At 45.9% G+C, this 25,230-nt stretch overlaps 1 protein-coding gene across 1 annotated transcript; it reads right to left on the reverse strand.

Annotated features, from left to right (window-relative positions):
• Positions 1 to 14,250: 14,250 nt before the first annotated feature.
• Positions 14,251 to 17,765, reverse strand: Zic1 (Zic family zinc finger 1). Its single transcript, XM_076868428.1, has 3 exons — positions 16,784 to 17,765; positions 15,133 to 15,296; positions 14,251 to 14,448 (listed from the first exon to the last, which is right to left on the reverse strand). The coding sequence occupies exons 1-3, from the start codon at positions 17,763 to 17,765 to the stop codon at positions 14,251 to 14,253; spliced, it is 1,344 nt and encodes a 447-aa protein (XP_076724543.1).
• Between the last annotated feature and the right edge of the window lie 7,465 nt (positions 17,766 to 25,230).

Below are 25,230 nucleotides of genomic sequence, written 5' to 3' on the forward strand. Positions count from 1 at the left end.
GGAAGCCCAGGATAGCTGGTTGCAGATGGGCACTCAGATAAAACTGTCCCCAGAAGACAAAGCCTGGGCAAAGATTCAGGCAGCAAGCTTGCCACACCACTGCCACCATTCTGAAAGAGGTCTTTTGAAAATTTTCATTGCCTTAGGTTCCAGAGCAAGTGTGAGCAAAAGTAAAGAGAGGAGGTAAGAAGAAAGAGAAGGAGGGAAATGGCAGACAAAGGAGAGAGGGAGAGAAAGTTTGTGACACGCTTTCCTCTTCTCTCAAAGAGTAAGTGACATCACTATCTTCAAATGAGATCAAAAAGTTAAAAATTCCCCAATCAAATTTTATTTATATTTTTCTTACAACAAATACCATATGTTAGGTTATATTTTGTTTAAGTATACTTGTCTCTGTCATTATAATCCTGGAGGGAATAAGGGCATTTTAAAAAGCCATGGCCACTATAACAATGACTCTATTTGTCTTCAGAGCTTGTTGTGCTTATTAATTAATCAATTAATTGATCCATACAAGTACAGTCAACTGATAAGTGACAAGCAACAGCTGAGAACCTGTAGATTAGATAATATACCCAATATATTTAGTTCTTCACACTTAATCATGCAATGACAGTGTATAAGAGAGTTGCTAGCTGCCATCTTATTTGTTACCTTACATAGAAAACATATTTTGCATTTTTTCACATGTGGCCAGAACCTAAAGTTGACACTCTAAGGAATGTATGTCCTTAAGCAATTTAATTCAATATCGCACCCATCTCTAACCCTGGTTTAGGAAAACATGCTTTATAATTCATGTAAAAATAATTTAAAGATTGGGCTGAGGATGTGGTTCAAAGGTAAAGCACTCGCCTACCATGCGTGAGGCACTGGGTTTGACAATCAGCACCACATAAAAATAAAATAAAGATATGTGTCCACCTATAACTAAAACATAAATATTTTAAAAATTAAAGATAATTAATTTTCAAACCAAGAGAGAAAGATAGGTTTATTTTGTATCTTTTCATGCTAAATAGAGTGCATATTACTGAAACAGGACTGTCAGAAAAGAAAGATCTTAACAATGAGGTGTTAAACAGGGATTGCTGTCAACTACATTTACATCCAAATCAGTCAAGTAATTACCTTGATTTAAGTTTCATCACCAACTATCTTAAAAGTTTTTTTTTTTCTCTAATTGATAATCAAGAGTATGCTAAACCACTGCTTTGAAAACTGCTTAAGAGTTTGGGGAGCATCTTGTCCAAGGCACTGAAGTTCACAAGCAAAAACCTAAGAGCCAAAAGTACCAACTGACTTTATCAGGTTGGAGGTGAAATCATGACTGAGGTAGCACCCAAAACAGCATAACCCTGCAGAATACTGTCTAAATTGCGCAAATTATTTATCTGAAGAGATACACAAACACATATAATGACCTTAAAATTTGGCACTTTAATTCAATTATTTCCTTAAGTCTGTAAACATTTATTGATTCAGGAATCATAATAATATCTGCTGACTTTTTAAATGTAGTGACTATCCTGGGGTTTTTCCCAGCCAGAGTGTTATACAAAGAGTCTGGAATATATCTTAGACACATAAATTTCAGCCTGCTGTACTAAAAATAGCAGAGCCCTCTGGAAAGACTTACAGGACATAAAAGAAGTAGTACATAAAATAGAAACACAGTTCTGAAGTTATTGAATGCTGATTAACTGTTGTCCTCAACTCCAAATTTTTTTTTTTAATTCAGTGAGCACATATTTTTGGAATTTAATTAAAAGTCTAGTAATTACAAGACATAAAAATAGGTAAGAATCATTAAAGAAAAATACTGTGGACCTTGAACTTTTGTTTGATTGTTTTTATCTACTTACTCTAAATGGGTTTTCTTTTCCCCTTTTTGTACAGCAATCTCTTTTTTAAATAATTTTAAGATAATTCTAGGAAATTTTTATCGGATCATGTTTGTGGAATTTTGTACATTAGTGGGATCACTTATACTTTGTAAAGTGTTCACTCATAAAGATATAAATATCACAAAAAGTTATGCTTTATATAAAAGTGAAGGAACTTCTGTTTTACTTACATTTTATAAAAATAATTACTGCCCACCTCTGAAGCACCAGTACAAATATGATGTGTTTACTTTATAACTATTGATTAAAAACAAATTGCTAATTTTAGGACAAAATAATCACCATCATAATTCAAACCAATTTCAAGTGCTCTAAAAATTACAACAGAAACTCAAAAATTCAGTCTGTTATTTCACTTTGTTAAACATTCCACTAACTATTTCCTTGCAACACTTTCTTCTGGCTGTTTCTATAACTAGAAAGACTTTTTATTCTGTCCCTGTGGGTGCTGACAAATACATTTTACATGCATTTTCATTATTATAAAAGTAAGTTTTATTTTCAAAATCTGTTATTTACTAACAACATGCATGATAAATGTGAGTAGTGTTTTTACATACAAGATCTTTCAAAAGACTCAATTAGCTACTTTCAAGGAAATTAGTTTTGATAAAAAAAGATAATATTCAAGTTCTTTCAATTTGTAAGTTTGTTACTCTTATGTTAAAAAAAATCTCATAATTTGAGTAGGTTTTTAAGTTTAAGTATGATTCCCCTTTATTCGTTTGGTTTTTTTATCCTCCCCCCAACAACATCACTTCTATATCACCTGTGGAACTCCGATATGAATGGCATGCTTCTTCTTCTTTTTTTTTTTTTTTTTTTCTTTCCTTTTTTTTTTTCTTTGCAGGGAAGAGCCCAAGAGAGAATTCGCCTCTCAATGACCCTGCTCCGCCCGGGTTTACTCCGCAGTGATCCTTAGAGGAAGAATTTTCATAACGCATTAGAATTAGAACCACGAACTGGTGTGGTTTTGAAGAAGTTAATGCTTAGCTGTTTAAAATTCTATTTTAAGCTGGTTATTATAATTCCTTTTAAAACAAAAGAAAAAAGGAAAACCACTTTTGATGTTACAAATAAAAGGTTTCATTCCTGATGCCAGATTGCTCTGTTCGTTTATCTTGGCCCTATCGGTATGCAGGGCGGAGGGGGGGGTGTGTCTTTTTATTGAATAACAACAATATCAGATCTCGGGCAAAGGATCTGAACCAAACGGGAAAAGGTGATATGAACCAGCTAGATCCAGCTTGAGGGACAATGCCCGCCTTGGTTGATAGATATGATTAAGACCTTCATGTTTGATCTACGGGGAAGTTACAGCGATGCGGTTCCCACATGAACAAATACTGGCACTTCCTTCAGGAATCCCCCGTAACTAGGTAGAAAATCTGTAGCTCAAGAGTGGACACGCGGGTTGACCTGGAGGGAGGAGGGTGCGAAGTTAGTAACGATGTTTTGAGAAACAATCCCGTTTCTCTTCCTATTCTACTCTTCCTTTCCGACCCCCTCTACAAGAGGGAAAAAAAAAAATATGTATCAACCACCACCCGAATAGCTTGCGTTTTCTTTGCAACATTTCGTGCCTGATAATTAATGATGCCGGCGCCGGGAGCCTGTGGCCAGGGCTCGGGTTCAGGCAGCCAACAGCCCCTGACGTCAGCGACCGTACTGCCTGCGTCAGGTCCCTAGCAGTCCCTAGGGTGGCCTGGGCTAGAGCTGCGGGGGGGGGGGGGGCGGGATGCGGAGCGGGAACCCCTGGCAGGGCAGGATGAAACCCCAGAGGGGGAGAAAGGGGGTTCCCTCGGCGCCCGCCAGAAACTCCTCTCCCAGTTAATACCGCAAAGCTTGCAGCTCCGGAGGATTAGCGGGCACCCCAGACTGCGACCAGGTCTGTAGGCCCAAACCCCCAGCGTTGGCTCCCCGGGTTAAACCAGGGTGAGAAAGGGGCCAGAGAGAAGAACTGGCCAAGTCTGTGAACACAGAGTGCTTCCTTCCTTCCTCTTTTTTGAGCGTCAATGCAAAGTTGTTTTACCCTGAATCCAAAAGATGTGGACCTAAAATGAAAGGGACCCACCGTTTCCGTTTCTACCTTAACTCAGTGGAGTTGCTCGCAGGGAGTTTCTCGCTAGAGATCAACCTGGTAGAAGAGGTTGCGGAGACCCGTCACTGGGAGAAAGAACCCGACAGCGCAATTAACCATCCACTCTCTTTCCTCTCCCCAACCGTCCTCCTTGTCCCACTTGTCACCTCACCTTTAGACTAGATTTTATCACCCTGCCAAAGTGGAGAGTTCTCAAGAATATGGAAAGGTTTGATTTTTCCACCGGGGACCTTGGCCTCTGCCCTACAGAAAAAGTGTGAGTAGCCCACGTCCCAAGGTCGGAGGGACCCCAGTTTGGGGAGTCCTGGGCCAGTGCTTGGGACTGAGTCTACACGAGATCACCGTGGAACTGACCCTGGAGCTCCCATAAGCCCTGTCCTATCTGGATTTCTTAAGAATAAGTTTTCGAGAATAATCTCTCTCCCTAGACTCCTTACTTTGAAAGTTGTTGGGCTTTTTTTTTTTTTTTTAATGAAAGTAGTTGCCTTTCTAGTTAAATTTCCATCTTTTCATTTACACCCCCGGAGGGGGGGGGATAGTGGGAGAGGAGGGACAGGAGGAAGGTGGGGTAGAGACTCCTTGAGCAAAGATTTGAGGCTCCAAATTGCTTATTGTAGTTTTCTGCGGTCCCAAGTAGAAGCCCTGGCCGACCCAGCAAAAACCAACGCAAAAGACAACTCAGGTGCAGAAAACTGAGGCTACCGTCCGGGGATACCTCTCCCCAAAGCAGCAGCTAAAGGAAGTCAGCCTTTGGAGGGCCACAGGCACAGGATCAGAACACGATTTCCCTTCCTCCGGCTTCCACCCTGAGAGTGGTTAGAACTCAGGCTGGAGCTAATTTCTCTGCCTCTCCAATTGAGAGCAGTCAGCGGGCTCTGTCATTGAAGGAAAGAGAAGAAAAGCATTTTCTGGGGATATGTTTTTTTAAAGTTAAAGCTTTAATGACGACTTAATAAAAGGACATCTTTCCCGAGTCCAGTCCGTCAATACATATAGAGGGAGTCGGCGCACCCTCCAAGTAAGTGGCCTCCTACTCCCGCCGCTGCAGCGACATCTCCAACTGCAGTGTCATCTGCAAGGCCCCGGGCGCTGCAGGTTCAGCCAACGGCGAAAGACCAGGACTCTGGCCAGCCTGCCTTCCTTTTGTGAGCTCCAAAGTCAGGGAATAAGTCGAACCAAATTAAATTGAGACTCATCAACTTTGAAAAAGCCTTTAAAACCTGTGACTGTCCTGCCTGTGAGTGCCACACTGACTGGTGGATATAAATAGTCCCACTCCAGTATTTCAAAACTGCAAGTTAAACAAATAGATATAGATATATATCAGTCACAAAAAAAAAAAAAAAAAAAAGTATTCCCTTAAGTGTGACACTACCTTCACAGGATTGTCTGGTGTTAGGACTTTTCAGACAGGAATTCTAATTAGAAGATGACCAGCCTTCCATTCAAGCCTTGCCTCCAAGTGGAGGCCTGAAGCGTTTCAGGAATGGCTCTGAGAAGGTTTTTGTTTTGTTTTGCTGTTTCTTGCTGTTTATTTGTTTGTTTATTTAAAGGAGCTAGGGATGTGACTTTTATCCAGCATCCTTCGCTGCCCTTTTCAGGCAGCAATCGGTCGGGCCGCCTGACACTTGGTTAAGCCTCAGGACTTAGAAAGATCATTTCCTAGAACACTAATTTGAGCGAAATCTGGATTCAGAGCGTGGGTCTCCACGCCCAGCTCGAATGTCTAATGTATCAAATCCTCGTTAACTAACGGCCCGCTCCGTGGCCGTGTCAGCCAAAGGTCAGCCCCGTGCAACAGGGCAGAGTGGTTCAAAAGCCCTCTTCCAGCGCCGGGTCTCCCCCTCCCCCCCAAAATCCATCTTTCACATTTCAATAACAGAGCACACTGGAGCTCCCAGAAATGCCATGGCTGTTTTTCTTTCCTTCCTTCTTTCTTCACATCAGTGACATGTAAACGACGTGTCCTAAGGCAATTGCTAAAAAATTAAGTTTATTTTTTTTCCAGTGGGAAGGGAGTGGTGTTAGTGGACAAGGTAATTGTCAAAATGTCCTCAAGAGGCACGTACATTTGAGAAGCTGTGACGCCTTAAAATCTTAAAATAGTAATGATAATTCCACAGCATTTCACTAGAAATCAGGGGTAAATTTTGTTGGCGACCTAAGTGATTAGAAACTGCTTAGGGGGAGAGCCAATTCCCCTCCCCGCTGCCCTTCCCTCTTTAAAGACCCTCAGAAAGCTGATTTTTTTTTTTTTTTTTAAGATAGCTTTGGTGTCCACAAGGCCAGAGAGGATCCAGGAGAGCACGGCCGGGCCCCTCTTGCTCCTGCTTCATCGTGGAGCCCCGCTACACTGCTAACTACCTTGGAGTCCTCGGCGTTCACACGCTCCAGAGGCAAAGGCCAAATTGGCGTGGCTGCTCCGAACCGGCCCAACTTCTTGGCGCGCGCCCTAGGCCACGCGAGCGCGCGCAGTCGCGGGCCGAGTCTGCTGGGAAGGTGGTGGGGCGGGGTAGGGGAAGAACTCCACTTACCAGGTCTGGGGTCTAGATTTCGGGCAAGGTTGGCAGCCGAGAAAGGCCGGGCAGAGAGTCAGTCCTACTGGAGACAGGCAATTTGGGCAGAGGCTAAGGCGCAAGTGAGGGGAAGGAAAACGCCTATGCGGTGTGGGGTCCCCTTTAGTCTTGGCCCCCACGTCCCCAGCCGCCGCCTCCACAGACTAATCTCGGCCTGGCCAGCGGAGGCTCCTGAGCCCGCGTTGCCGCCATCAGCCAGAGCCTCCGGGTCTCCAGGGCTCTGGCGCCGACCCCGGGGACGCCCGGGGGGGCGGGGAAGGGGCGTCCCTGCTCTCCAGCCCAGGAGAGGATAACTGTTTTTCCCGGCTTGGAGGCTGGCGGCCAAGCTGAGCAGCCCGGCAATTCCGCAGCGCCGGGCTGGTGGCGTGCAGACCCCAACCCGCTCCCGCCTCCGCCCCTCCCTTCCCTCAAGCCCCTCGCCAAATGAAAAGGGTTCTTTGGGCTTTGGCCTTTTGGGAAAGACGCGGGAACCCACGCTGGGTTTGATCTTTCTGCTCCGAGAAAGCGCCATACAGGTCCTCATCACTAGCTGGGAGGCCAGACGATCTAGATAGGTCCCTCGACCCGCATATCCAAACACAGAAAGACCCAAATCGCAAAGGAGGGTATTCTGGGGTGACCCCTGTGGCGGAGATTCAAGGATTCTGCCACCCTGACCAGACACTGGTCGCTCAGGCCTTCCAGAGCCGCTGACAGGGGCACCCTCGTGCACCAACCAATTTGCTCACAGTCACCGGGAATCGGAAGTGCGTGGCTTCTGCCAGGCCTCCATGAGCCCGACGCTGGGCGGTGGTGGGTGGTGAGGCAGGCAGAGAGCCCAGGGCAAATGCTCTTCTCTGGTCATCCCCGGGTTATAAAGGTCTGAGACTAGACTTGAGCTCAGATGCTGGTTAGGAAGAAAGGCCTTGTCCTGGCAGGAATGTTTCCAAAACCTCTCCCTGCGTCCTCAAGTTCAAAGCCAAAGACTTGGCGAGTGCTATTGGACGGGTGGTGTGGTCTCAGGATTCCAGAACTGGCACTCTGAGTTAGACTGTAACGTGAACTGCGTACGTAGGGACCGAGGCCTTTCCTGTTGTCAGTGAGGGAAGTGGGTTCTATCTATTCTGTTGCAAGTGAAATCCAGAGGAGGATTGGGACCTGTTGTTTGCCATTCTCGCTATCATCGGACCAAATATTTTGTAAAACACCCTAAGGCGTTAACTCCGCAGACATCAGTGACCCAGAGACGTCCCACTTCTTCTCTCAGTTTGTTTGTTTGTTTTAATTTTTAATATTTTTTTAATTTTTTACAAGGGTGGGCCTCTCCATCGGGCAGGTTATGTGCTCTTTCTGAAATCAGTAAACACCCTGACCACAAAATACCATTCACTGTGCAGAACTCTAGTATCACCAAGAGAGGAAGTCAATAAACCTGTACCTGAACTCCAGTTGGGATCTGAGCAAGGAAAGAGGGCAGGCTCCAGGAAAATTCCCCACTGCCCCGCGCCTGTCGCCTCCGGCCTGGGCTCTATCTAGGGGCCAGGTGAATCCAGGGCCCATCTTCTCTGAGGGGAAACGGATCTAAGAAAAGCTAAGGTGTCAGCTCCCAGCTTGTTGGGGGGCAGGGGGATAAAAGGAGGTGGATTCCCGACTGGACTCGGTGTAAACCAGAAACCCGGCCTCCCGAGCATAGAAGTGTGGCCCGCTGGGACTCAAGCACCGGGTAGCCCCGGACCCTTGGGGAAGGGGAGACCCCGCTGGGCTCGCTCTGCTCGCAGTTCCGATGGCGGCGGCTGCAGGTTGCTGGAGGCTTTGCTGGCATTGTGAACTCACTTAAACCAGCGCGGTTTGAAAACAAACACGTGCAGCTTCCCTGCCGCACTATTTTGGGAGCCTGGCCAGAGACTTTCACAGGCCTGAGCTCCGCGCGGTTCCCTCCTCAGCCCGCTAAGGGCGGGGGCGCTTCATGCATATTCATCAGCACGTGGAACCGCGGGCCACGAGCTGCGCATGCGCCTTATCGGTCCAGCGCGGCCGGAGCCCGCCGCAGCGATTTGGAAAGCGCCCCGCAGGGCTGCGGGGTGGCGCCGGAGGCCCCTCGACCGCTAGCGGCGGAGCCTTCTGTGGAACTCTGGCTGTATTTCCCTGTACACCCACCCTCAAGGCCTGCGTTTCCATACTTTCAAGAAATTCTCCAGAGCAAACATGTCTCTTTAAGTACACCCCACCCCACCCCTATTCCTTTCTTCCGTTTCACCTTCCTCCCCAACTTTAGCTTTCTTCACCACAGGTAGGATTTTCCCCCCCATGGACAGAAAAGAATTTAAAAGAATCACAATATGATCTTCTCTCACCCCATTTACGACCCTATTTTCTGTACCTTAATGGAAATTGTTACACAATGGAGATGAAATAACAATTTTTAGATTTGCTAAGGTGGAATGCCTTAGAACTGGTGTTAATGATTACAATGTGTTTACACCCACACTCAATAGCTTATCTTGTGCTGTAGGTGGAGGTATCACTGTGCACCTTTCGCATATGCCTACAGAGATGCCCCACAAGCATCAGAGGCAGTCAAAATGTTGTGTTCAGTTGACAGTCACAAGTCTGTGGCATCATCACTGCCAAACGTAGTTTTCATATTAGATAGCTAAATCTGATTTCTTAATCTTAAAAAAATAACTCACCTCTAGTGTGCAGCATCATTTGGAATCTTCATACAGTTTTATTAGCTCGTCCTTCTCAAGTGGAAATCAACCTTAGGAACTGATGAACAGATTCCAGCTTGTGGGGTAAAAATAGCCCTTAATTTGGCCTGATGTGCTTCCTCTTGCTAAGGAAGAGACTCTGGAGCCAGCCAGCCTTGCATAGATTAAAGGAGAACATTGTTCATATTCTGTGCCTATTAAATCATCATATTTGCAATAAATGTTGAGAAAAAAGGCTTGAAAGTAACATGCTATAAGTTATGAACATTTTTTTTACTTCTTGCCCCAATCTAGCAGTTATCATTTTAAAAAATAGGTTGTTGTGTAGTTCCCCCATAAAAATTTTACTTTCTGTATCTAACTATTTTTAAATAAATGGACATATATATTACAGAGGCAGATGAGGTGATTAAAAAGCTAAAACAGAAGGTATTATAGATAAAGAGAGACTTTTGTGGCTTGACTGGCATAGATGGGATCAATCTTTCCACTAGCATTCTGTTTTCAAGAATTCTAAAACCAAAGTGAGTGATATCAACTGTGCCTCTCTGAGAAAGCAACATTCCCCCACCCCAATATGAACTCATGGTTCAGAGAACTACATTTGTTGCTAGAAGAGGTGAGAATTCTTTACCTAGAGAGAATGAGTAATTAGTATTTTAAGTTGGAAAAAGGAAACAACTGCAAGTAAGGAATGTGTAAAATCTGATGTCTTTATATCTAGTCAACAGTGGGTTAAGGTCACAAGCTCAGTGTCTTCATTCTGAGTGTGCAGACCCCATGCAGTCATTCCTCAGAACACTTTAACTGAATCCATTCTTTAAGACTCAGGACCTTCTCCAAGTCACTCTGTGCTCAGGTTCCAACTCTACCAGTAATGACTCACACAGGATCCAGGACACTGATTACACCTTGAAACTCAAAAGAGGAACTTCTGGAAGATTTGGGACTGGGTGAATAATTTGGGGTGTAGTTCTGTAGCCAACCCTTTAAAAGTTCTGAGAAAACTTCACAATCAACAAATAAAAACATCTAAATGCCAAGCCCATCAGTGAAGAAGGTTAGTGCTATTTTCATTGTCAGCTAAAGCCAAAAAAAAAAAAAAAAAAAAATGATAAGCAGATGGGGCAATTGAAAGGTTACATCTTTCTTTTGGAGGTGGTTTGCTTCTTAAAGGTTAACTTGAATGCTTGACTTTAAAAAATCAAAATCATCAGCTGCAAATGCTTAAAGCAGTTGGGGGTAGCTTTTGAAGAAGAAAACAAAGGATCTGAAATGTTTGAAAATTACTTAGCCCCCATATAAATGGTGCTTGTATATTTATATGCTTGCTCTATAAATGTACACACACATACCACAACTCATTTCTCTTCATTTCTCAAATATGATTGCTTGTACTCAGGCATTTTCTGTTGACACAAAATAACATTTTAATAACTTGTTAGCTGTTCTAATCATTTGATAGTATCCAGAATACAATGCAGTCACAATATGAACAAGTACGGCCTTCTGCCTAAATCAAAATCCACAGCTACACACAGAAACCAGCCATTTGCAGCATCTTCAGCTCCTGCTAAATAGAGTCTAACAATATATTTCGATGTTCACATTCATGTATTTCAAAACCTAATAGTCCATGAAGAAAAGTATGAAGAATACATCTCAAGAAGCAGACATTAAAGGTACCAGAAAAATAATAGACTACATTTAAGTTTGAAGCATTATTTTAGGCGACTTACATCATTAATGACTCTTTCTTTGTGGTGGGTGTTGGAGCACAGACTGCAAAAGTGGGGATTGCTATATATGTTGGTTTCTATTATAAAAGTGCCTTTAAGGGGAGACTATTCATAAATACACATAAACATACACAGAAGACTCCTCAGATGATTACTTAAAAATTATTTGACCTTCAAAGTCTAAATAAATATTTGAAATATGAAGTTGTTTTGAAATAAACATTTACCTCTAAAATGTATCTTCAAAATATTCTACATAAATCATCATAGTGTTATATTTCATTATCACACTCCAAAGAGGCATGAGTTATATAACAAATAATGAGACATTCATAATCTTAAATTTGAAGTAAACAGCATTTAGGGATGGTCAAAACAAAGGTAAACTCATCATTTACTATCTTATTGAATGCGGAAACAAAACTCCAAAAGTACTGATATTATTATGATTATCACTACCATACTTATATTAGGTTCCCAGACAACCTTAATGAAAAAGGGAAAGATTATTAATTGAGCTGTTATCTTTCCTAGAGAGATGAGCTATCTTTATTCCTTTCTATTTTTAACTATTGGGCTCAATGTCTGGAGTCACTTCAAATACTCCACTGTTAATCAATTTCATCTCTCCAAAGCTGTACGGGGCCAGATTTTGGTCTCACAAATTTTTAAAGCTAGCAGCAATTCCTGCTTAGGTGTTCTACTTTCTTAAATATCTCCAAATTTTGCAAGGTGGCGCTCTTTTCATGAAAGGCCAATATTCCTGCAATAATCAGAATAACTATTTTTTAAAAGTTTAAAACAACACAGTCCCCAGTTTTCTATGTGCTACTGGAAGGGCAGCAAACCCTTTCATCAGCAAATAAGACTTTGTTGCCTAAAAATGACACATACAAATAGCAAGAGATGGAAGGAACAAGTCAAAGCATTCTTAAAGACAATACTACATTTTAGTTTTGGAATTGGTCAATGGTATGGTTTGAAAAATTAATACTGATTGAAAACAGATATAAGGATCTTACTGGACATTCATACTTTGGCCTATGACTTCCTGGACACAGTTTATTAAAGAATTAGATCCACCTTCCTTCTTGCCCACAGCTAGGTCAGTTTCTCCCGCCGACCTAACACGTCCACACCCTTGCAGCTATAGCCAAGGGCCTGATATGTGATCTCGGGCTACGTCGTCTGCCTAATGGGGCGATCATGCAAGCTACAAGCAGAGACAAAGAAGCCTGCGTTCTTACCAGTGAAGCTAACTTCATGGAAGCAGCATAGCTTGCAAATCTATCAAACTAAACTGCAAGAAAGACAATCTGATTTAGAGAAAAGGCGTTCTGCTACAGTCATTAAGCACAAGTAATTTAGATTTTTTATATTGTCTCCTCATTTACAAATTTACTGTATCAACGCCAGCCAATGGAACGAATTTCTTAAGTAAATGAGAAATAAATAAAAGAGATAGAAAGATAATCAAATTACATAAAATAATTCTCTGCCTTAGATGTATTTTTTGAGAGAACTAATAACAGTGGCAAAATTATAGGAATAATAACATATCATAGGAAGTAATTAATTTAAATTAGCATCACGTTTGAAAAAATGTAAGTGAAACGTTTTATGGACATTTACTTTTGTACAAAGAAGGAAGGCCTGGAAAAGCATGCATCGACATTCTGAAAATTAGTTATGACCATAAATGGTTTAATTGAAGACAGTAATTTAAAATATGATATTGTAAATCTGCAACTCGGTTTCAGAACGGGGGATTTAATTTGGAGGACAGCAGAACCCTCGGCTGCAAGTTCATTTGCCAGGCTGTAGAGCGAGCCCCTGAGCTTCTCACCATTCGCCTACATTAATATTGATGTAGCCTGTGCAATCTATTTCTGTTATTTTTATGGTTGTTATTCTACGTCTGCAAAGGTCATTTAAATTATACTGCGGCCGAAAATTTGTTTCATAAATTTTGATATAAATACTAATTACACACTCTCGGAGAGCCAGCAGGGTAGCGTTCATTTATCACGTTTATACGACCTGCAATGACAGAAAGGGAAGGCAAGGGACTAGAGAGCTTATCCAGAAACCCACCAAGACTGGCAGAAGAGGCAGCAGGTTGCTGGGGGTGTTGCGGGTGGGGCGGGGAATACGAAGAATAAATTCCTACCACATCACTGAGATTTAAGAATCTTTAATAAGGTACGAAAGGTTACCAAACAGTTCTGGAAACTAAAGTGTACATACGAGTTTCTCTAGCCATAAATATTGAATAGCTGTAACATGGATAAACCGGCCCTTTACATGCGGATAAATATGGAAACTAGGAATTATATACATTATGTGGTTGTATCTTTTGCCAAAAGCAATGGACAGTTATAGTTTATATCTTCTTTTAATATCACTTTACATAAACAAATGGAACAGTTTGACACGCAGATCCAGGCTCGTACTATACGAATTCTTGACAGGACGTGAAACAACATTTTACTGCACTAAAGTACTTAAGACTTTGGGACGAAATGTTTGCACTTTATACAAAAAAAAGCACATTAATACCAATAATAGTCTGTTAGGTCGACGTGGAGACTGTAATCGTACAAAGTAATTCACATTTTGGTACACATTTACTAGAACATTCTTGCCATTCAGTACAAACAGTTGGCTTTCGGCCGCCCACCCCCTCCCCCTCCCCTTCCCCCGGCCCCTCCCCCCTCCCCCAATGCAAAGAACACAACGCCACGATCCCACCCACCCGATCCAACCAAGATATAACTATTTACAGAATCCAACAGAACAGTTTTAAGCTAATAATTCTGTATTTACAAGAAAGCAAAGGAAAAAAAAAAAAAAAAAGCCGAAGCCCCAGAGAGCCTGTTTCGATCCAACAAGAAATTGGCCCTTGGGGTTGGCGGCATTTGGTCAGGCGGTCGCCTTCTCCTCGACCCCCATCCCGCACCTCGGCTAGCAAGCCTTTGCCAAAAAAAAAAAAAAAAAAAAAAATTAAAATTAAAAAAAGAAAGAAAGAAAATGTAGTGAAGGAAAATTTAAGAAGGTTTGATACTTCCTCTCTCTGACTTAGTCCTGGGCCTATTGGCAGATTAAGGGAAAAAAAAAATAGGATACTGGGGTCTGGGAGGGGTTGTTTCGGATTCGCAGGGTTCGTTCAATAATATTGTGTATACGTGTGTGTTCAGTCTCTTAAATAGGGTTTTGTTCGGTGTTTTGTTTCTGATTTTAAACGTACCATTCGTTAAAATTGGAAGAGAGCGCGCTGTGGCCGGCTGTGTGGTGGACCGCAGAGGAGGAGGGCGACAGGGAGCTGGTGGTCGGGTTCTCTGTGGAGGGAGACACGATGGTGGGCGGCGTGGAGGACTCGTAGCCCGAGCTGGCGGCGGGCGAAGGCTGGGAGCCCTGCGAGGAGGATTCGTGGACCTGCGGGAATAAAGTTGCGTTTTTACGGAGATTAGGAGCCAGCTCGGCGGCCAGCCAAGGCTGGTGAAGGCAGCACTCTCCTCCCGGAGCCCTGGATCCCCCTGAACTCCGGAGAAGCAGGATGGTGGCACTGGGGCTTGGGTGCCCCCACCACGGCCTGGAGGCCGAGCTCCCCGTGTACTCACAAAAGGAAAAAAAAAAAAAAAGGGCCTGGGAAGGAGGACACTTCGTTTGAGGCTGGATTCTAGGACGGTTCGCTCCCCAAGACTTTACCCTCCCAGGTTTAGTTGAGCAAAAGCTCCGGCCAGGGCACCAGGCCCCAACTCTTCCGCTCAATGCTGCCAACCGAAATGGCGGCAGCTTCTGCAGCGTAAACCCGCTGTTCAGCCCTAGCTCCCGAGCTCTGAGCCAAATTCACGCGGCGACGGCGCGAGTGCTTACTTCTTTGAACTTTTTTTTTTTTTTTCAATGAAACACTGAGTTTAAAACAGCCTTAGGTGCTCCTGTCCTCTTTTCCAGTCCCCATCCAATCTGCCCGGCCCCACTCAACAGAGTGGAACCGTCGCCTTCCCGCTAGCTCTGGCTCCTGCAGCCGCCCAGCTGCCACTCGCCGCCTGACCCCAGCCCGAGAGCACAGAGCGCTCCAGCTCTGAAGGCCAAAGGCGAGGCTCGCTCGGCGATTACCTTCATGTGTTTGCGCAGGGAGCTGGGGTGCGTGTAGGACTTGTCGCACATCTTGCAGAGATAGGGTTTATCACTCGTATGCACGTGCATGTGCTTCTTGCGGTCGCTGCTGTTAGCAAAGCGCCGGTCGCAGCCCTCGAATTCGCACTTGAAGGGCTTCTCCCCTGATGAGAAAGGCGAGAAACAGAGGGGTCTTATTAGAATATATCCCGCCATCCTTTTCTAAAATTTCAATAGAAATAATTTAAAAAGTCAGAGGCCCAGGATTAGCACTTTGAAAGCTTAAAAATCCGGGACTTCATATACCTGCAGTGGAATTATAAATATCTTAACTATTTATTAGTTCCCAGTACAATTAGACAATTAGACCTAATTTTATTTTTAGATTGTATTTATAGTAATAGTAGTCGTTGTTTTTTACATCCCAGTGTGGGAGCAGGTCTGGATGCTGGCTTTTTTTTTTTTTTTTTTTTTTTTTTTGCCTGGGGCTATACACACTATGGGTTGCTTCTACCTAAGCTCTTGGTTTCTGGTTTTTACTTTCCGGGTGAATTCTCCCGCTATTTTGCTCTTCTCTCCTCCCCCTATCTCCTCCCCAACTCCCTACACCCCCTCTTCGCCTCCCCCACCCCACCCCCTACATACACTCACATTTTATAACATAATCTGGGAAGTGGGGAGCTGGGCGCGCCAAGTTCTTCCCTGACTTGGGTGTTAAATCCAAACTTCCAAGCGCGGTTCTCAGACATCACCGAGCACACCAAAATAGAAAAGGAGAGCGGATTCCCCACCTCATGGGTGGAAGAGGCCCAAAATGTCCTGCCTGTCCCAGTCTGTTGTTTTTGAGTTGCCATGAAGTTCTGTTTTGTTTTGTTCTGTTCTTAAACTGTTTTCGACTTGTCTTTATTTTTAAAGGCCAACGCGGGGATCCGGTATTTAAAAAAAAAAAAAAAAAAAAAAACACAAAAACGCAGTCCCCATGGAATCTAAACGACAGAAAGGTCTTCCTCAGTCTTCCACCGACTCTCCTCGCCCCTCAAGCTTTCCCTCAAACCCATCAGTACTAAATTTGGTGTCCTCTCCTTATGCATGAACCTACAAAAACCTCCTAAATCCCAAATTACTTCCTCCCGCCCACCCGCATCCCTTTCTTTCTCTTTCTGTTTTGTTTCTTTATACATCCCTGAACCCTATCTCTTCAACTTTCTCAGCCCTTTCCTTTAGCAAAGTCCTCCATTAATTAAGTCTTGGAGAGGGATGTTGGCCACAAGCGAGCATGCAGATTTGCCTACAGCTGGATCGGCAGGCGCCTCTGCTGCAGCTCGGAGCCGGCCACCTCTTCCAGCTTCCAGCGCTTCAAGGGCTCTGCCAAGCAAGGCTTGGCTTCCTGTTCTCCCGGCCCTTTTTATTCCACATTTTAAAAATCCTATATCCTCATATCCTTTTCATCCGCCTTCTCTCCGATTCCTCCCCCACCCCCATAATTTCCAGCCCCAAACTAAAAATCAGAGCACCTTGGCTGCCTGCCTGCCAGAACCTGATGCCGGGACTGCACCGCGGCTGGATTTGTGTGCTTCCCAGACGCTGGCTTTCGGATTTCGGGTACCAGGCCCGGGACTGGGGAAAGGGTGTCTTACATCAGTTTCCGTACCTGTGTGCGTCCTTTTGTGGATCTTTAGGTTTTCTGAGCGCGCGAAGACCTTGCCGCAGCCAGGGAAAGGGCAGGGGAAGGGTTTTTCGCCCGTATGCACGCGGATGTGGTTGACCAGTTTGTATTTGGCTTTGAAGGGCTTGCCCTCGCGTGGACACTCCTCCCAGAAGCAGATGTGGTTACTCTGCTCTGGGCCGCCGACGTGTTCCACAGTGACGTGCGTGACCAGCTCGTGCATGGTGCTGAAAGTTTTGTTGCACGACTTTTTGGGGTTGGCCAGCTGCTCTGGCTCGATCCACTTACAGATGAGCTCTTGCTTGATGGGTTGGCGCATATAGCGGAAGAAAGCGCCGGCGCCGTGATGCGCGGCCATGTTCACGTTCATGGGCCCGTACCCGTGCAGCTGCGGGGCGGCATAGTGCTCGGATCGCGGGCTGGTCACCTGGCCATACTGTTCAGGCCGCGGGTACATGTCCCCAGAGAAGCCGAGCCTCATTTGCCCGTTGACCACGTTGGGCGAAGCGTGGCCCGCCGCCTGCTCATGAAGCCCGGGAAAAAGGAGGTGGCCCGCGGCGTCCGTATGGCCGTGTGGGCCCCCGAAGCCGCCGGCTGAAGCAGCGAAGAGGCTATGCTGGGCGCTGGCTGCCGCCGCGGCGTCTCCAAAACCCCGGTTGCGAAACAGAAAGTCCCGCGTAGAATTGAAAGCTGCGCTGGAATAGGAGCCGACGTGGCCAGGGTGGTGGTGATGACCCAGGGCCGCAGCAGCCGCATAGCCGGGTGCCTGAGACGTGAAGGCCGTCTGGCCGGCCGAAGCCAGCTCGTGCGAACTGGGGTTGAGCTTGAAGGCGCCCATGCCGTCGGCGAACGGGTTGATGCCCAGGCCCACGTCTCGCTCGGCCACGTCTCCCGCCGAATGGTGGCGGGATGCGCCAAAGGTGGTCACACCGATCGCAGGATACTGGGGGCCGGCGTCCAGGAGCATCGTGGCTGCTCGGGGCAAGCCCCGGCCTCCCCCGCCCCCCCCACCCTCGCCCGCCGAGGAGGGAAAATCAGGAGGAGGAGGAGGAGGAACGGGAGGCGGAGGAAGAGGAGGAAGAAGAGGAGGAGGGAGGGGTAGTCGACCCACCTAGCGAAGTCTTAGCCTGCAGGCAGTGGCGCGGCGCGTCCGGGCACCCGCCCGGACAAGCGTGGGGAAGCCGGACGGCCGCAGGCAGCGAGTAAAGCGGGCTCCAGTGTCTGCCGCGCAAACCCCGCCGGCCCGGCTCTCACTTTCTCGCTGCTCAGTCTCTGCCGAAAGGGCCTTGAATCAAGGCTGCCCGAGGAAAGACATGGAACATCTCAGCCCCCCAAAAAAACTTCCTCCAGGATTTGTGGCATAGAGGAATGTGAGCGCCGGAGCTACGACTGCTCGCCCTCTCTTCGCCTCGCGCCGCGCGCCCCTCCTCACTTCTCCACTAGCCCCTCGCCCTTTCTTTTCTCTCTCTCTCTCTCTCTCTCTCTCTCTCTCTCACTCTCTCTCCTTTCTCTCAGGCTCGCCTCCTCGCTCCTTCACTCTCCTTTTTTCCCCTCTCCGCTTTTTGCAAAAAAAAAAAAAAGAGGGGGGGGAGAAAAAGCCAAAGAAAAGGCGCAAATCATGCACAATATTGTCTTTTGCGGTTTATCTTCCTGGGGAGAAACTTTCACCTCCTCAGCCGGGCGGTGAGCGCGAGACTGATAGCAGCAATCATTCCTGCAGATAAATGAATTGAAAGGACGACACCGTCCCCCCCTTGATGAATGGGAGCAGGGGGAGGTGTCACGTGCTGCCGACGCGGGCGCGGATTGGTGCGCCCTCACTCCCCCCGCCCGCAGCCGCCGCGCCAACGGAGGGCGCGCCGAGACGCCGCGCGCTGCTCATTGGCCCGCCCGCCTCATCAATCCCAGGTATTGTAAAGCATTTGACATCCCCTTTTGACAAACAGAGCTGCCAGGAGTAGCAACTTTTTTTTAGCCAAATTTTTTTTTCCCTCTTCTCACGGAAAATTTTTTTTTTTTTTGCCACGAATTCTTTTCTTTCTCATAGTCATCTCTTTCTCTTCTCTCTCCTCTCCTCTCCCTCTCTCCCTCTTAACCCCACCCCACCCCGGTCCTACTTTAAACCTGATCTCCACTGAGCGATTAGAGACTAGAGACTTCGAGCGTCTCTGAGAGCAGGAGGCGGGGATGGGGCTGGTAAACACAGCAAAGGCACTTCCAGAATGTCCCGATTCAGCAACTTTCTTTTCTTTCTTTCCCCGTTTTCCCCCTTCAAGGGCAGCAAAGGAGGCTTTTGTTATTTGCTTCTTTTGAAGTTTGCTTCCTTCTTGCCTAGTCCCCCTCCTGTTTATAATTTAAGATCTTGGGAGCACACTTGCACTCCTCTCTTTACTAGAAGTGTGATTTCTCAGTGTAACCAGTAGCCTTGATTTTTTTAACTTAATCAAATCAATCAGGTTTCCCGTATATGCCCCCCCCCCAAACTCAGGTGGATAGGGTCCCTTAACTTTGCAGATTATTGAGGTTTGGGGGTTTGGTTTTTTTAAGGGGAAATTGCAAAGGTTGTTGCAATTTTCTTTTTTCACCCTCTCTATGTGATTTTTTCTCTTTTCTCCCTTCCCCTTGTCTCCCTTAGCCGCCCCCGCTAACCCCCTCCCTCTACACTCCTGTTCCCATCCCGGGCCCCTTTCATTCAGGTAAAACTGTAAATTTCCCTACGCCATTGTTCCTCTGGGCTGCCCAAAGCTCCCTAGAGATCCCCGAATAGTTTTTTGGTATTTAAATCCCCGATAGATAGGACCAATGTAAATTTTGTGACATTCAAACCTTTTCTAGTTCACAAATCAGTCACCCTTGTCACAGTTATTGAAATTCCGCAACTCGCCACACCAGGACGGTGGAAAAAGCGGGCGCGGTCTTTGTTGCCGACCAGGCTTTTGATCGCCAGAGAAAATTTACTTACCTTCAGATGAGTGAGCAGAAAAAGAAATAACACTCCCTTTGATTTAGTTAGGAAAATGCAGACATTTGGATTCAGTGCAAACATACAACACTCGCTTGTTTTCGCGATGCGGCCCTCGATTAACCTGTCTTTGCCCAGCGCAAAGTCTATTCAACAACTGCGCGTAGTTGCTTTTTGTCCCATCCACAAAGAGCCATTGACTATATATTAAAATGATTGTTGAAAGGTAGAGGAGTATGGCACTTAAAAGCAGGAAAAAAAAAATCCCTGTGACTCAATCAATTAAACCGAGCAACATTTATGCATTTCAAAAAATGCACGAGGATGCGGGGGGTTGGGGGATGAAGGTTGCATTTCTCCTCAGCTCTGTTTAAAAACCAGCAGCTCGGCCCAGGGTTTAGCCGAAGCGTCTGCATATTCATTAGGTCTAATTATTTTCTAGTAAGGAAAACACAAAAAGCCAAGAGTCGGAATCCTTCAATTTGCCCTTTGTTTCTAACTTCATTTGGCTTCTTTGCAGCTGAATCAGAGCCCTAAACTCTTTTTCCAGACAAAGAAACCTCAACTCATCCTTTCACAGGCGGCCGGGTTAGGAAACTCACCAGAGTGCACTGGTGCACTGGCTAGAGGAAAATGAAAATGATTTTTTTCTTTCTTTTTTTTCTTTTCTTTTTTCTTTCTTTCTTTCTTTCTTTTTTTTTTTTTCTTTCTTTCTTTTTTTTTTTTTTCCTTTTCCCTGCCCCGTCGCCAGCGCTGGCTTCCCGGGCTGAAGGAAGGCAGGAACAGCATTGGCCACTCCTCGCCTTTCTAGTTTTCTGGTCTTCTCACCGACTAAATTCTGATTTGGGGTTGGCGATCTGGGCTGCTGCCCTTTCACTGTGCTCTCTCCGCTCAAATGTCGCGTGGTGTATCGGAGAAGGTTTCCTGGTGTCTGAAGGGATTTAACTGAGTATTTGTGCTGGAAAATAAAATTTCTAGGAAGAGAAAAAAAATTAATATCTGGTCTCAGCAACAAGTTTGAGCCCAGCAACCAGAATTTTCTACTAACTTTGAGTGGAAAGGTGTGAGGAGTGGAGGGCAAGGGTTGGGGCTTGAGGGAGTTTAAAAAGAAAAAGGTGTGTGTGTGTGTGTGTGTGTGTGTGTGTGTGTAGTGTGTGTGTGTGTGTGTGTTTTAAAACAATAACTGCTCGGTTGTTTCTACTGTCTACAAGGGTAAAGTTAGATGCTGCAATTATATTTTTTAAAAAAGAAAGAAAGAAAAGGAGGAAAAGAAAAAAAACCTTATCTGCTAGGAGAAGTTCTCTCTGGAGGCTGTACTGTTCTCACTAGGGAGAACAAATATTGAGCCCACCTCGCCTGCCTTTCAAAAAAAAAAAAAAAAAAAAAGCAAGGGAGGGGACCTGAGGGGGAAGGGTAGCTGTTGGGAGGGGGGAGGGAAAATAATTCTTCAAAACAGAAAAGTCAGTCTTCTCTTCTCCAGTCCGTGGAAAATCCAACGGGGACGTTGACAAGAGGGTATTTTTAGGAAATCCGTCCAAATATACAGGGTAAGAGTGAATGTGAGAAAGAAAAAAAAAAAAAGTTGTGGGTTGTAGAAGTTATCAAGTGGGATTTGCGGCGCTCTCTGCAGGAAACGCGAGCGGCTCCAGTTCAAAGCCACATGCACCAACGTGACATATAAGCCATTAAAATATCATCCTGACGGCTCATTTCTGCTTCATCATACATTCCCTAACTGCTTCCCGAAAGCTGGAAAAGGAGAAATGAAGGATGACCGCCTCGATGGAACCACAAAAGAGAAGCTTAGAGGGGTTTGTGGTTCCCCCTCAGCCACCCCGAAGTGATGTGGAGAAATGAGGTGATCCGGGCAACAGGTGGAGCAGGGTAAGTGCTGGAGACCTGTACCCCAGCGGCCGCGTAGTTAATGTCCTTACGGGGGGCCTTTGGCACCCAAAACCCACTGGGGGAAAAGGCCCAACCAGACTTTCTCCCAATCTCCTCCTTCATTGGCCCCCCAACCTCGGATACAGGCCCCACCCCACTGACTCTAAGGCGGGAGGGGGCCCTTCTGCGGAGGGGCAGTGTTGAGGATGAGATGAGTCCATCCCTTCCTCGCAGAAGGAGGGGGGGGCAAGTAGGACAAATGGGGCTCCCACTGGCACCCGCACCGAGAGAAGCTTGTTGCCCGCCCGCCTCCCCTCCCCTACTTGTGAATTGCCTGGGTGCCCCACAGTGGTCACAAGAAAGGCAGGAATAGCCCAAAGCTTTCCGAACACGGAGTGAGCAGGGCGGGTGCCGGGAGAGGGGGAGCCTTGCAGGCAGCTTTTCTGCCCTGCCCCAGAGGGTTGGCGGGGAGGATCTTGGCTTCCCCTCCCTAGGGTCAAAGAGCCAAGTTAGATCTGCTGGCAGGAACACGATGGAGCTTCGTCGCCCCATTCTGACTGAGGATGCCGGCTGGGTGCGCCTCCGGGCCCGGCTCCTCGCCCTCGCTCATCCTGGTTCTGCTTCAGGATGCTGACCGCTGGGATCCGCTCTCTGCGCACGCGGGCCGTGGGTTCGGACTTAGCTTTCTCTCTCCCGGAAAGAGGGCTGCGACTTTCTCTCTGAGTAGCAGGCCGCAGCCTGTAGAATTCTGGCCACTACCTTTAAGTCCAGGGACACGGGAAATTGGGGGCAATTGGAAAGGTAACAGATTTGGGTTGTGAAGAAGAGTTAGAACTAGTTCACAGGCTGTGTCTGAAAGTTTAGGGTTGAGAAATGGCCCAGAGGGACATTTGTGAGTCACGGAAGTCTTAGAAATGGAGAGGGGGCATTGGAGGGCCGCATCTCCGCGGGCACTGTCTGCAGGATACCTCTTTCAGATTCCGAAGTCATATATTTCTCCCACCTTTCCAACAGTATTGGCCTGACAGCGATCCCCGCCACTGCCTCATTTTCCCTTATCTCTTTAGATACCTGTAGTTTGGGGAAGGGGATTCAAAGGGACGATTAGTTACCCAGACTTGGTCACCTACAGGTGACTCAGGAATGTAGCGGTTCTGGGGGAACCCAAGCTCTTCCCTCTAAAGAACAGGAGAATGAGAAAAGGCCCTAGCACAACCCCAGGCTCTTAGATATACATCCTGGCATTGAGGACCCAAAAGAGAGTAGCCAAGGAGATGGGGAGTGCAGGTGGCCGCAGCAGGCAGCAGGCAGAAGCTAGGAGATGAATTTTCTCCTTGACTTGGAAGCTCCCAGCCAACCTTCAGGGTTTTTGCTCTTACACCGGCCAGGACCAAGCTGTACCCAGAGGCAGGCGTGCCTTTGCCCGGGGTGCCTGCCAGTTAATCCCTGTGGGAGCAGCTCTGGAACTGAAATCTCTAGCTGTGGCTGACCTCTGACCTTGGATAGGCCTGTACCAACTAAATCAGCTTCTTAACATGCAGTTTAGGAGAATCCCCAAATAAAAATACTGCCCTTTGCACCTACCCACTTTCTCAAATTTTTGGATCTCATGGGGCACTATCAATTACTGGGGCTCCCTGGCAACCTTTCCTCTTTTCAAGGTGCAGGGTGAAAAGTAGATTCCAATAAGTGTCCTCAATGTGCTCCATTCTGATTTGTTGCATGGGTGGATGGCTGGTATAAGAAGTTGTGTCAGGAGCAAGTGTTTGGGGGAAATCAGATCTAGCCATTTTTGAGGCTTCCATATCCCAGGAACCTCAGGTCCAGGGACCCAGGGACAATTCACAAATTCTTTCTCCTCCTGCCACTACATGGCTGGCTTGGAAAGTGATGTAAGATTTAGAATCAAAGGAGATGTTTACTCTGTTTCCTGCACAGGCCTATGATGGAGCTGCTACAGAATTTCTTGAGGTCCCTGTTGTCTGCCCTGGTCCAACCTCTGCAACATTTGTTTGCATGTCTATGAAATGGTTTGTAATGAACAAAAGGATGACAGGACCTTGGGAGCAGAAATAACCCAGACCTCCTGGAAGTTGGGCTGGGGCAGCATTGTGGGTGGACAGAGGTCTCTAGAAAACCACTCACCCATTTCTCTCAGAAGCAAAAAAGTAAATTCTATTATTGCCAACCAACCAGGATTTGTCCCTGCCAGATATCCTGCCATGAGGAAATTTCAGAGCGAGGACACCCAGCATGCAGCCCTTCTGTAGGAATGCAAAGTTGGGCCTCCTTTTTTTCCTGATCTGTGCTGGAAGGAGCTTTTTACCTTTGGGGAAGGATGCCTTTTGGTTAGAAAGAATTGAAAATAAGTAAAATCCTCTGGGAAAAGGTGAGTCAAACCCCTTCCCCATCCCAGGCTTGGACCTAGGAAAAAAAAGGGAGAGGGAAGGGTAAAAACAACTAGACAAGTTAGAATCTAGTTTGGAGGTGGAGGGGAGGAGAGAAAGATCTTTGAACATAGAGAACTGGATGCCCTTAGAGACAGCAATCCCCACTTGGATTCGGCCTGTGGGTCAACAAGTTAAACAACACTCATTCTGTGGACTGGAGTGTCAAGACAGGCAACCAGTCCTCATTGACAGAGGGCTTGCTGTGTTTGTCCAGCCTGAGACCTTTACAATGACTGTTTGTCTTTCTAGGCCAAATTGAGGGTTGGGACTGGGTAGATCGCCTCTGTTTAACTGCTCTGCTGCCTTCAGCCCCATCTGAGAGATGCAGAAGTCCTCCGACTGCTTTTAAGAATTTATGATGACAAAGGCTTGGCAGTTCACGCCACTGACAAGGAATCAAATACATGATCAAGTACAGATCTTGAAGAGGAAGTCTTCCTCAAACCTTCTCAACTATAAAATAGGAATAGCCTGGATCAAATGATTTTAAAAAAAAATCAGTACCTGTTTAATCCAGTGAATTTTATATTAACTTTAAAAAATTAGAACAGCAATAGCCCCCAAATTGGTCTGGGGTTCTGGGTCATTTAAGGCTAAAGGTTTCTACACTCCCACAGAGAACAGGATCTAAAAATATACAAAGAAGTTTGTCTTCTCAGTTCCAACACTTACAATGTTTAAGACTTTAACCTGCTAGCCCCTCTGAGAATAGGGAATCCTCCTCACCATACTTTGATAAATGTAAATAATTAGCTGGAGGAAATAATGGAGACTTCTCTAACAATCATTTCAAATTCTAGAAGTTACAGATTTTTGAACACTGGTTGGAAGAGTATCCACTTCTACCAGCAAAGCAGGACAACAAATGCACTTCAGATTTTTTTAAAAAAATCTATTTGGCAAATTATAATTTTTCAATATTTTTATTATCCAGGACATACACTTTTGCAATAACCATGGGCAGTTACCAGCAGTCTTTTTTCTTTAGCTTTCAAATTTACAAATGATCAAACACCAAAAGACTATTTTCAGACCAGCACTTTCTTTCATTTGTACATTCAGGCCACAAAATCTTACCACAGATAGAAGTATGAAATTGTTTAAGTAATGTCAGTCCCTCCTTTCTTCCCAAACAG

Source organism: Callospermophilus lateralis, chromosome 10 (genome assembly GCF_048772815.1).
Source record: "Callospermophilus lateralis isolate mCalLat2 chromosome 10, mCalLat2.hap1, whole genome shotgun sequence".
NCBI lineage: Eukaryota > Metazoa > Chordata > Mammalia > Rodentia > Sciuridae > Callospermophilus > Callospermophilus lateralis.